Below are 12,911 nucleotides of genomic sequence, written 5' to 3'. Positions count from 1 at the left end.
AACCGTTTTCTATTGTATATGGCCATGTCAACGTACCTGTAGAATCAAATTACGTAGTAATATTTATAATTATAATACTATAATTGTACGTATAACAAATATAGTTTTGTAGTAAAAATAGTTGATAAAATAACTTTACGTAGGATATGTTAGGAAGACTCGACAAGCAACTGTGAGGGCGGCTACTTTTTGAATTCACAACATAGTCGCCTCTTATTCTTATATTTGTCTTGGGTGGAGTAGTTCAACCTACAAGTCGGCGGCCAAGCACCAATTCCATAACATAAATGTGCCACTTCATTGGCTATTTTTTTATGACTTTTTTAAATGGTCAAGATTCGTCAATCGACCACGTCAATTGGGCTACTCAAAGTTTAGTCTTCGTACCTACGACAACTCTAATTTCAAGTTGATTATATTGTTAAAGAGGAGATGTATATTTTTTAATATTTTTAATTGATATTGTTACCATTATTTTATTGGTGTAATATATAAGAAAATATAAACTTAAATATATTTAAATTTTAAATATTTTTTAAAATATTATCATTAAAGAGGTAAAATAGAAAATATCAGAGGCCAACTAAGACTAAATACCATTTACCAAAACAAATTAAGAAAAAGAAGACGATGAGATTACTTTAATAAGCAAAAACACGTAAGAGCTCACCACCACTGACCGAATTATAATTCGCTTATTTGGCTATTTCCATATCTACTCTAAAAAAGCATATATCTGCTTAAAAAAAATTATCGCGAAACATATAAATAAAATATAAGGATAAATTATATAAATGGTTCATAAGCTTTAGAAATATTATATTTTGACAATGAAACTTTTAAAACTTACATTGGACTCATTATACTTTTAATTTACTTTCATTTTAATTATTGTTATCGAATGTCGTTAACTATAGGTGATGTGGTATGTCTACATGTTATCTTTTAATAGATTATTTTTTTTTTGAAAAGATGATAAAATATTTCATTATCTTATTAGTGAAAATTTGAAGAAAATATGTATGACTGTGATGAAGATTGAACCTAGGACCCTTGAGAGTAGGGATAAGTATGAGTCGGGTTGGTTGAGTTTCTAGCTAAACACGAAACTCAAGTTGATGAATTAGGAAAAAATTCACTCGACTTGAAACGCAATTCACTTTTTAGGGTAAAATTCACACTCAATCTGACCCAATTTGTTTGACATATATATAATTCTTATTCTTATTCGATAAAATATGAATATAATTGAATATATATATATATATATGGAGTATTATTACAATTACTTATAAATCTATAAGAAATAATTATATCATTATTTTAAGTTCTATATTTTTCATCTTAAACTCGAACTCTACTTAATCTTAAATTAAAAAAACAATTCTTTAAAATAAATTATATCAGAACTTATGTTTATCTCTACTTAATAAGTTTGAACCTTTTTAAATTCATCTATATTTTCCTCGATTTTTCACTAATAAAATGATAATTTGTGTCACTATCTTACTAAAATGTATTAAATTTTATTGAGAATGTGGACATGCCACATGAGCTGTTGTTAGCAACAGTAATTCAAACGGAAACGAATTAAGAATTTAGTGATTCCAAAGTAATTTTTAAAAGTTTATTTGCTGAAATTCAAGAACCATAAAAGTCTAGGGACCATATATATATGTAGTTTATCCAAACAATAAAATAAAAAGCTTATATATATATATTTTTAAAAGAATCCAAACAAAATTCAGCACAAAAGGCCTGCAAAGCTAATTCGTTTTTATACTGAATTCTTGGTAATTTACCAGTTGCAGCAGATTAATCGATCTCCTAGCTTCGTTTAGACAACGCCAGCTCTTCATTTTATAGGGTTTCCTTTTGTTTAACTACGTGTTTCCTTATCTCGTATTTTCAGTCCTTTTTAAAAGATAAAAAAGGGACGACAAAAACTAAGAGAGGGTTTAGGTTAAGGGATTGTAATGAGAGATCAATTGAATTCGGATCTGTTCGACCCGAGAAGTGAGATGGACTCCGAATGCATGCGTGGTTCCTCAGGCTCCGGCGGTGATTTTGCTTTCGCTTTCAACGATAGTAATTTCTCCGACCGTCTTCTGAGGATCGAGATTATGGGTGGGCCTTCCGACTGCGCTCCCGATGGTGAGGGTTGCTCCAGCATCTCCGATTGGGCTCGCCACCGCAAGAGACGCCGAGAGGATATCAAGAAGGAAAATGGTTTGTTTATGTTCCCCCCTAGTTATTTCTAATTCCTATATGATTCTTGTTGCTTCTGTTTGGTTACTTAGAAAATGAAACAATTTTAAAAAGAAAAATAAATTGAAGCTTACTTTGCATCTATCCGATACTTTGTGAACCTAAGTTGAGAAATAGTAAAAATGAAAATTAGGGCTCTACTAGTTTTGGGAAATTTTGAAGTTTTGAAGGAAAATTATATCAATAAATTTATACTTGTTTGAAAATTTTGTGGCATAAGAAGGATTGTGTAGCTTTTCTTGCTGGGACTAGGATTCAAGCCAGTGGCGGATCCAAAAATATTTTTGAGGGTGGGCATGTATATATTAATAATAGAATTTTTTTGTATGGGTAGGCACAAATAAAATTTCAGGGTGAGCACTAATTGTACAATGAGCAACTAATATAAATAAATTCGGATTTCATGGTGTGCACGTGCCCTACGTCCGCCTCTGATTCAAGCCATCTTAAGTTCTTAACATATAATCTTGTTCATAATCTTGTGTTTCACTTGTTTTTATCCAGATTCAGTGTTCCATGCATATTGATGGTTAATATTTGCATCCATATACCCTTTTTATAAACTAGTCTTTATAATGTAGGCTATTGTTTAACTCTTTTTGCTTCATCTTTTTTCTTCTTTTTTGTAGCTTTGGATCTTAGTTTATGTCCCGAGGAGCAGGTTTTAAATGACAACCAACGTGATATGGATGATGCTGTTGGATGTGAAAATCAAGATGAGGAGGCAATGGTTGAAGAAACACAATCAGGTTTTGATGTTGTTCTGACAACATACTACATGGTTCATTTACTGCTTATATTAGTTTTTATGCTTAAAACTCTGGAAACTTTCACTTGAACATGCTTACCAAAGACCTTGCTAGTACTTGTGTTTTTTATTACTCAATTACAATTAAGTAAAACACAAAAATTTTAGAAACTTATGGACATGCAGAATTTATCTTACTAAAGGTGAAGTAATTTTCTCTATTTCAAAGCAATATAATGAGGATTTTGTTTGTTCTTTTTGGATTTCTAAAATAGGATATTAGCTGGTCACTTTGAATAATTACTCCTTGTACCATGGCTGCATCATCCCTGGCTCTTGTTTCTTTCAAATGTGGCATAGTCAGCATTTTGATCTTCTTGAACTTTTGTAGGCGATGAGGATGCAAATAGCAATGAATCAAGTTGGAACATGGATTGTTCTACAATTGTGACAGTTAAAACATTGCATATCAGCTCTCCCATTTTAGCTGCAAAAAGCCCATTCTTCTACAAGGTAAGATATGGAATTAATAGTTACAGATTTTTAAAAGAGAAAGTGTAACTATATATTGTGTTTCTATAATGCAATCATAGTTTATAAGAATATTTGTTACCCTTCTCTTTATAGGTAATTACTTATACGTTTACTTGTTTATTTACTAATTGTAGCTCTTCTCAAATGGGATGAGAGAATCAGAGCAACGACATGTAACCTTAAGAATTGGTGCCTCTGGTATATATACATAAACTTCATTTTAGTGATCTTGGCTATGTTAGTTATTCAAACAGGTTTGAGCTGGCAAATTTGAAATGACATTTTTACATTACTTATTTACTTGATGTACAGAGGAAGCTGCGCTCATGGAACTTTTGAATTTTATGTATAGCAACACCTTATCTGTCACCACAGCTCCTGCCTTGCTTGATGTGCTGATGGCTGCTGATAAATTTGAGGTTGCTTCTTGCATGAGATATTGCAGCCGGCTATTGCGCAATTTGACTATGACACCAGAGTCAGCTCTGCTCTATTTGGATCTTCCATCTAGTGTTTTAATGGGCGAAGCCGTCCAGCCTTTGACTGATGCTGCTAAACAGTATCTTGCTTCCCGTTACAAGGACATGACCAAGTAAGTACCCATTCATGTTTTGTATTATGTATTTTTGACATGAGTAGGTAGTTTTATTAGCCTTGCAATGGGTACATGCCTTATTCAGTTTTGATTTCTTGTAGGACAAAAAACCGATTCTCGATTAGATCCAATCTTCATCTTACACATGGTCCTAGCATTATTCTTTTCTGAGCTATTCTGATCCTTATATTTTGAAAATGATCATGTTCAACATGAACAATTAACTTTAATGCTCTTTCAAAAGAGAAAAGTACTGAAGCTTAAAGCTATACTCTTGGTAAAACTCAACCTTATAAGGTATTTTTAATGGCAACATAACAGTCTGAACAGTGAATTTACTTCCATCCCTTGTCATTGTCAAAGTGAAAATTCTTCATATTTAGAGGGCTTAAATATGCTTTTGCCGCGCTTTTTACCAGATTCCAAGAAGAGGTAATGGCTTTGCCACTAGCTGGGATTGAGGCAATATTGTCCAGTGATGATCTGCAAATTGCGTCTGAAGATGCTGTGTACGACTTTGTTTTGAAGTGGGCCAGGGTTCAGTTCCCCAAACTGGAAGAGCGAAGGGAAGTTCTTGGTTCACGCCTTGCACGCTTTATTCGCTTCCCTTATATGACCTGCAGGAAGCTTAAGAAGGTGCTAGCGTGTAATGATTTTGATCATGAATTTTCATCGAAGCTTGTGCTCGAGGCTCTCTTTTTCAAGGCTGAAGCCCCACATAGACAACGAAGCTTGGCTGCAGAGGAGTCTGCCAGCTTGAACCGTCGCTTTATCGAGCGAGCTTACAAATATCGTCCAGTTAAAGTGGTTGAATTTGAAGCTCCCCGTCAACAGTGTGTTGTATACCTGGACTTGAAGAGGGAAGAGTGTGCAAACCTATTCCCATCCGGACGGGTTTATTCTCAGGCGTTCCACCTGGGAGGACAAGGTTTCTTCCTGTCAGCGCATTGCAACATGGACCAGCAGAGCTCATTCCACTGCTTCGGGTTGTTCTTAGGAATGCAGGAAAAGGGTTCCGTTAGTTTTGGAGTAGATTACGAATTTGCAGCAAGGTCAAAGCCAACGGAGGAGTTTTTAAGCAAATACAAAGGCAACTACACATTCACCGGCGGCAAGGCAGTTGGCTATCGGAATTTATTTGCCATACCTTGGACATCGTTCATGGCGGAAGACAGTCTTTACTTCATAAATGGTGTTCTCCATCTTAGGGCTGAGTTAACCATCAGGCACTAACCATATGGAGCTTCGATCCATTTACTTTAGCTGCACTAACTCCGTTGTTTCTTTCTGTTTTTTTTTCGCTTCACTTTGACCCGACAAAATTCCATACGTACCAAGTACAAGTAGAACAATGGGTTTGATCTTTTTGGTTTTTAATCATCAAGTTGCTTGAAATTAAAATGTGATACTTCGTCTTAGACCTGTAACGCGGATCAAATTTACTAATTTTATATCTTTTACTTTACTTTTAAACAAACAATTTAATATTTTCAATATATATTTAACTTTCATATGATAATATAACACAAAATAAAAGTAGCATGTTATAAAATTGTAAAATAAGTCCACTTTAAATGGAATTTATGTTTGACATATATTTTGAACGAGTTTAATATTTTAGGTTTGATATAATATTCGAGGTAGGATTCGCTGATATAATATAACACTTTTAAAATTACTGAATGAATAATATCAACATAAAAAAATTTAAATTATTGAATGAATAAAAATGGATAGATTATACTAAGCATAGTAATTAGTAAATGATGAATTATATTTTAGAAATATATTGCTGATTTGGGCTTACTCTGCTGATAAATTTTAGTACTAATGTATCGTATTTTTGGGCCATAGAATTTTGGTAAATTTGGGTCATAGACTTAAAAACATAATTTGAACAATTTATTATTATTATTATATATGTATAGATAAATACATATTTTATGTTAGAAGGAAGAATTTAAAAAAATTAGAAGATAAAAAAATAAATCTAAGATATAAAAGAACTTAAAAGTTTTAGGAGGTTTCTCTCGGTCCATCCTAATATCATAAAAATATTAATAAAAAAATCTAAGAAATAAAAGAACTTAAAAATTTTAGGAGGTTTCTCTCGGTCCATCCTAATATGTATGGTATTTATTATATAGTATAAACAAATAAAAGCCAAGTGGAACGCCGGTGCACCGCTATAATAACGCGTTGTGAATGGCAGAAGTGGGACGACTTGTAAGACGAACAAAACATCGTTTTGAGTTTTTGTTGGCTGACCTGGGCAATGGGAGTTGCCACTTGTCACCGTTTCATTTGCAATGCTTATTCTTAATCCTTATATATTAAATTAGTTTGGTTGTGTGTTTTCGATGAATTCATGTATTAAAATTTAATTATTTATAATTTCCAAATCCTATACAAATGTACACGACACTCCTATCTTAAAACAAATTGAACTTCCAATGTCCATTTGCCTAAGAATAAACAAACCCTAAATTTGGAAGGAGGTGTGTGTAAGTAGACATTCTCGTCCCCTCTCTCTCTCTCTTATCCTACGGGTCTTGTCTTCCTTTCAATTCATTTGCCCTCCTCGTTGCCACCGCTGTCTTTATTTTCCCTTTTCATCACAATACCAATAAATAACATTACTAATTTAATGGAACCCCTTCTTTTATTGTTCTTGTTTTAATATGGATACTTTCCATTTCAATGTTTCCTACACACAAATTGCTCCTTTCGCACTCCCATTTACGCCTTCCAGTCTTTCGATAGCTTTCTTTTGATACTTTCTGTTTGCATTGTTCGAAAGCTTAAAAACCAAAGCTTGATGGGGTAATCTTGATGGGGTCTGATACAATTCGGTTCATCATCTTCATGGTTTCTTTATCGTTGTTATCGTCGATAGTCTGTGGCAGCTCGGTTAGATATGATCCGAAGGAATTGAACGCTTTGTTTCGATATTACGCGAATCGGACATTGTCGAATCATCGTCGTGCAGGTACATTAAGCCAAGTTTCACTTCCTTCTAATGTCTCTGGCATGGAGGTTTCTGTTGTTAGACTACGTAGTAGTAATTTATGGGGCAGAGGTATCGATTCTAAATATGTTAAGATCCCACCTAGTGTTAGGACATTGCCGTACGTTAAAAGATTAGCTATAGTTTATGATAACCTGGGAAATTGGTCTTCCAAATATTATCACGTACCGGGGCATTCGTTAGTCTCTCCGGTTATTGGCTTCGAGGTTTACAATTACACAGATTTAATGGTTGGAAATTCGACATTAAACGTCACCGGGGGGTCCATTTCGATTCGGTTTCCTTATTTAAAGACAAAAGAGAATAATCTGACACGACTTAAATGTGTTAGATTTCGGAATAACGGGTCGGTCGAGTTCAAAAATGTGACGGAGAGAGATGTTTGCGTGACAGAAAGTACAGGGCATTTTTGTGCCGTGATACCGTATTCATCTCCGCCTCCGCCTCTGCCTTTGTCACCATCGATGCCTGAAAAGAACATGAGCATTTGGAAATGGTGGGTGATAGAGTTTGCCCTTGGAGCCGTCGGGCTAGTGGTTTCGGTTTCGGTGGGAGTGACGGTGTTGAGATGGTGGAGAAAGAGGAAGATAAAAGATACGGAGAAGGAATCCGATTCATCAGTGGCATTGGATACGCTTTGGGTTAGGGAAGATCATAAAATGCCTTGTGCATCAATGATCAGAACACAGCCAGCACTTGAGCATGATTATGCTCCTTGACCCTCGCATTCTTTCCTGAATTCTTAATATCTTCCCATTGTTTTTTGGAATCACTTGCAATTTATTTTACTAAATCTTCCCTCATTGTATCTTTTTTCTTTCTAATTTTATTATAGGTAATTTAGGTCCCAAATGTCGTATCAATTCAATGAAATTAATTCTTAAACGGAGCACAAAAATGTTGATTATGTCTGAATTGAAAATCAATCTTAAAAAGTATCGAATTGTTTATCATTCAATTCAACACAAGCATGAGCATCCAAGGGCAGGTTTTGGTAGGACGGCCGGTGCCTCATGGCCTGTAACATTGATGTATTAAATTATTATAGTTAGTATGATGTTTATGGCTCCAACCATTAGTATTTTAGGGCAAATAACTTTTAAATATTGGATTTATTGTGCCTGCAAAGGCTGGCGGCATCTGAACAATGAATTCCGGCCATTTTTTAGTCATAAATACTTAATTCTTAATTGATATTTACAATTAAATTTAAATTAAAACTCAAAAATTATATTTTTTGTCCAAAATAAAAAGGAGATTAGAGTTTGGACTGCATTGGATTAGCCCATATTTCAAAATAATCTATATAAAATTTTAAGATGAAAAATATACTTCAAGTTAAAAGAAAAAAACAAATTGTATTGAAATTGTCTCACTATATAGTTGTTCAAAGAGACTGAAGTGAATTTTCAATAATTTTGAGTGAGTTTTATAGAAAATTAATTCAATGAGAAGAAAGATTGATAAAATGTAAATATTTTAATATCAATCTTGTCGTGAATGACTATCGGTGATGAACGATGATTGTCAGTTAGTGGCGATCGAAGAAATCCAGTGCCTAAAATTAAACTTTTTTAAAATTTAGTAATGAAATTGATACACCTTTAAAGTTTAGTGCCTAAAACGATATCATTATTAACATCAATAATCATGTCAAAATAACGTCGTTTTATCCACATCATCACAACGATAGAAAGATTTATTCACGTTATTTTTTTACTAATCTATTCACGTTATCTAACCATTATAATTAAAGTCAAAACAAAAATTTTATATCATAATTAAAAAATTTAAAATTTTAATAATACAAATAATACATCACCTAACATTTAGCTATATAAACATTATTACATCTGAAATTTAAAATTATATAATATATTTCACCTAATTTTAATCTATCTTGTTGGGTATTTATACTAACCATCATCTCTAGATATTGAACCTTTAACATGATTAAAATTCTACTAAGAGTTAAAATTTACATTATTCCTCCTTATCGAAATATTTTGTAAATAAGATGGGAAGTCAACAATTTCCTTGTGGTCTACGTCCCACCCAAGGGTTGCTTAGTAAACCAACTTGTTGGACGACGCATCACCTTGTCGTCTGAAATTTTCAATACTCCCCCAAGGACCAAATATTTTGTGCTTTGTTATAATTACTTTTGACAAGCAGGAGTCGTTGTCGTTGGCAGAGTTGCTCTGCCCATTTCCAGGCGGTCTGGTTCATTATTCTTGAAATCCAGGGATCCCATGGTCATGGTATTCCATCATCACCTGAAGTAAGGACCAAAGAGGCTTTCGTTGTTGAATTAATCTTTTTAAACTGTTGTCGTTTTTATCCTTAATTATTGTTGATAAGCATGCATATATACTGTTACCGTGGGTTAGCTTGCAAGTTATCAGTCTTTGCTTTAAGTTATAATCAGAGCATTGTAATGCATGTCCCTGTGGAAACACTTACAAAGTCCTTAAGAAATACTTTAATGAAGGAGCTGAAAGGATTTGATGACCTTACAATGTCGATAGACAACAGTTCTGATGAGAATGCTGAACCCCAACTGTCCCAGAGGTTTGTTAATCTTTTTTGGACGAACTAGTAGTATTATTTAGGAGATTATAGCTATACATTAGCAAACTATTTGTACGATACTGCATGACCAAGTGGACCTTGTCAGTTGATTCGTGGTTGCTCGACCAATTTTTATGATCAAATGGGCAGTGTGAAGACTGAAGGTTCCACTGATGATAGTGATGGGATTACAATTTACAACTGGGGAGAGATCTCATTTCTATCTGTATAACCTATTTCCAACAACTTTTTCTCTTCTTTATAAGTTATTTTAATTGAATAGTGCATTCAAAGAATTATAATTTTCTAAATGCTAAAGTTTATTTTTGTCATTGCATATCATCTGTCAGGTAGATCCAACAAGACGGAAAAGCAGGGAGGGAACACCAACCATTGGTATGATCTTATTCTTCACCATTTTTTGTTGATGTCTAATGGATTTTACCTAAAGCACAACGTTTTCACCAAATTTAGGACTTATCATTTTTACGTATCAATATAAAATCTCATTAGAGAACTGCGGCTCACTTCTCGATACGTGTTTGTGGGTATGTATACTCACAAGTAATGGTCTCGAATTACAAAAGTTTTCTGTGATTTCTTAAGGCAACTTGTGTTAGAAAAATAAAAATGAGATTTAAATCATTGAATGTTGGGACACACTAGTTCACACTTTCATTTGTGGAGGTTTAGGCATACTGATTATGGTCTTTGTCTTAGCAGGTGGCCAAGGGAATAATGAAGCAAGATCTAAACTGGTTACTACGTGGGAGGTGACTGCAACAATTTCTCCTATACAAGTTAGACCTGTACTTTCTCCTGACATGACCAAAGCTTTGGAGCTTAGGAACCCTCACACCATTGAGTGCTAAGTCCAGTCCTACGAGTGTACCTGGCATGGTATAATGCCATCTGAAGTCTAGCTGCAGGTAATTTTGCCCGAATGGACCTTCAGTATATCAGTTCTCTGTATCTTGCTTTCAGAGCTATGTTTTTTAGTTTTCTTGTAATGCTTCGATAAGGAGCTAATGCTTTTGATTACAATGATAGTAAATGCACATTTTAGTGTTCTCTTATTTTCGGTGACGGGTCTTGAGCTGTAGCTAATTTAAACGAAATTTAACAAGACAAACTGAAGTTGAAGCGGGAGAGAAGGAAACAGTCTAATAGAGAATCTGCTAGAAAATCAAGGTTGAGGAAGCTGGTATAAGAAATATATCTTCATTGAGCCTCTTTACCGTATAGGAACTATAACAATGGAACGGTCTGAAACTAATACATTGTATTCTTTTATAGGCCGAGACAGAAGAACTTACTCGTAAAGTCGAATCCTCGACTGCAGAGAATGCAACACAGAGATCCGAAATAAAGCTACTAAGCGAAAAATCCGAGAAACCAAGGTTAGAAAATGCTACATTAGAGGTATGAACGTTTACCCTTTTTATAGTTCATTTCCCTCTCAACTCCATATCTCTTGTAACGACTTTTGCAACACAGGAGGGATTGAAAGAGGAGATTATTATGAATAAGAAACAAGACAGATGGTGAAATGTACGAGAAAAAGTCGAACTCAGGCGCCAAGTTACATCAACTCTCGGGTCCAAGTCCAAGAGCCGATGCTATGGCGGCTTGATGAACAAGGAGGTAAACTAAGGGGTTGTTTGTTTACTTCAGAATGATTAAACGCTGAATGATTTAAATGCTGAATGATTCAGAGGCTCTGTATGAATTAGCTCTGAATGTGACATGTTATTTGATAATAGCTCTGAATCATTCAGAATGTACTTCTGTGCTGAATCATTCAGCATTGTTTTGTTGAATCAGTCAACACTGAATCATTCAGATGTGCAAAACAAACACGTTGAATGTTGAACGATTCAACATTCAGTGTTGAATGGTTCCATTCAGAGCCAAACAAACAACCCCTAAGTTACTTTTTTTTACATTGAATGTGAGGAAACCACATAACTTTGGCATGTAATTTATAATCCAAAACCAAAATAATTAGTAGGGACAGAGTCAGAATTCTAATTCAAGAAATACAAAGTATAACCAACAACAGAAAATAAGATGAGCAAAACCAAAATAAATAAAAAATTGAAGGTCTAAATAGACATTTATCCCTATATATATATTTTTAATAATAAAAAAATTAGGAAGGGCAGTAGCTCCCCAACACCACACATAACTCCATCCCTGATTATTTGTAAACGATAAATCAGTTTTCATATTATTTTTAAATTACAAATAAATAAATTATTTGATTGTAATAAATATATTATTTTAACGTTAAAAGCAAAACGGATGTTCATGTTATTTTATTTATCGATTATAATAATTAAACTATTCAATTTTACTTATTATACACTTAATAACAAAATGATTTGTTTGTAATTTTTTAAAATATAATCTTATTAATAATTAAGTGATATATAATATAATATTAAATCAAGTGTATTTGGAATGCTGTTGAGTAAGTATATGTGCTAAATAGTATTGGAAAAATTATATGAATAATCCTTTTTAAAGGATTTATACAAATAAACAATCATAACAGCTTTCGTACCATATTCGTAAAGTGTAACAGGGCTGATGAGATGACCAAATGATTTTTAAAATCTGAAGAGGGACCTTTTTTTCATTGAAGGAAAATGGCGCAAACGTAATTCAAGCAATGACAACATGATAAGAATAAACACGGATATTAATGTAATGCATTCTTATATATTAAGAGGTATAATGCTAAAATTAGCCCTTAAAGTTTATCAAGTAGTCTTTTTAATCTATATTAGTATGTTTGTAGGTTTTGAATTATTGAGATGATTTTTTGTCACCAGCCCTCATATAATCTATAATTTACAGATATAGTTTTTATATTTTAAGTCAGTCGATTTTTATTTTATAATTTTAAAAATTAACTTTTTAGTCATGATCCAAATAATTTGATTAAATTAGAATGAATTGATATAATTTACATAGAACGTTAGAACTAAACAGTCTTTTAAATGTTAAAAGATACATACATGTATTAGAAGGGATTAAATAAATGTAATTTATTATTTAAATACAATATAAGGATTAACAATAGCCCAGTCTGACGAGCTAAGGCTTGGTTGGCTGCTTTGATTTTGTATTTTTTGCTGGCAGGTCTAAGATTTTGACTCGAA

The 12,911-nt window shown here is 33.3% G+C and overlaps 2 protein-coding genes and 1 pseudogene across 3 annotated transcripts; all 3 read left to right on the top strand.

Annotated features, from left to right (window-relative positions):
- Window positions 1-1,764: 1,764 nt before the first annotated feature.
- LOC120201557 (BTB/POZ domain-containing protein POB1-like) lies at window positions 1,765-5,520 on the top strand. 2 transcript variants are annotated; one of them, XM_039202143.1, is made up of 7 exons: window positions 1,783-1,834; window positions 1,915-2,229; window positions 2,898-3,017; window positions 3,408-3,529; window positions 3,685-3,748; window positions 3,863-4,142; window positions 4,565-5,520. In XM_039202143.1, exons 2-7 carry the CDS (start codon window positions 1,977-1,979, stop codon window positions 5,376-5,378), a joined length of 1,653 nt encoding a protein of 550 aa, XP_039058074.1. In that variant the 5' UTR covers window positions 1,783-1,834; window positions 1,915-1,976; the 3' UTR covers window positions 5,379-5,520. The 2 variants fall into 2 exon arrangements, with proteins under 2 accessions (XP_039058073.1, XP_039058074.1); XM_039202142.1 differs by having other exon boundaries at window positions 1,765-2,229.
- Window positions 5,521-6,977: 1,457 nt separating this feature from the next.
- On the top strand, window positions 6,978-7,934 carry LOC120201548. The gene has a single exon (XM_039202137.1). It carries the CDS (start codon window positions 6,978-6,980, stop codon window positions 7,890-7,892), a length of 915 nt encoding a protein of 304 aa, XP_039058068.1. The 3' UTR covers window positions 7,893-7,934.
- A 2,120-nt stretch (window positions 7,935-10,054) lies between these two features.
- LOC120201547 lies at window positions 10,055-11,393 on the top strand (annotated as a pseudogene).
- Window positions 11,394-12,911: the final 1,518 nt, after the last annotated feature.

This window comes from Hibiscus syriacus, unplaced genomic scaffold (genome assembly GCF_006381635.1).
Source record: "Hibiscus syriacus cultivar Baekdansim isolate YM2019G1 unplaced genomic scaffold, ASM638163v2 tig00007475_pilon, whole genome shotgun sequence".
Taxonomy (NCBI): Eukaryota; Viridiplantae; Streptophyta; class Magnoliopsida; order Malvales; family Malvaceae; genus Hibiscus; species Hibiscus syriacus.
Note: the sequence above shows the minus strand (reverse complement) of the source record. Positions and strands in the feature narration are given on the sequence as shown.

Coding starts and splice junctions, on each gene's coding strand:
- LOC120201557 (XM_039202142.1), top strand. CDS start 1,977: ATGAGAGATCAATTGAATTCGGATCTGTTCGACCCGAGAAGTGAGATG. Junction 2,230..2,897: donor GGATATCAAGAAGGAAAATG/GTTTGTTTATGT, acceptor TCTTTTTTGTAG/CTTTGGATCTTAGTTTATGT. Junction 3,530..3,684: donor AAAGCCCATTCTTCTACAAG/GTAAGATATGGA, acceptor TACTAATTGTAG/CTCTTCTCAAATGGGATGAG.
- LOC120201548 (XM_039202137.1), top strand. CDS start 6,978: ATGGGGTCTGATACAATTCGGTTCATCATCTTCATGGTTTCTTTATCG.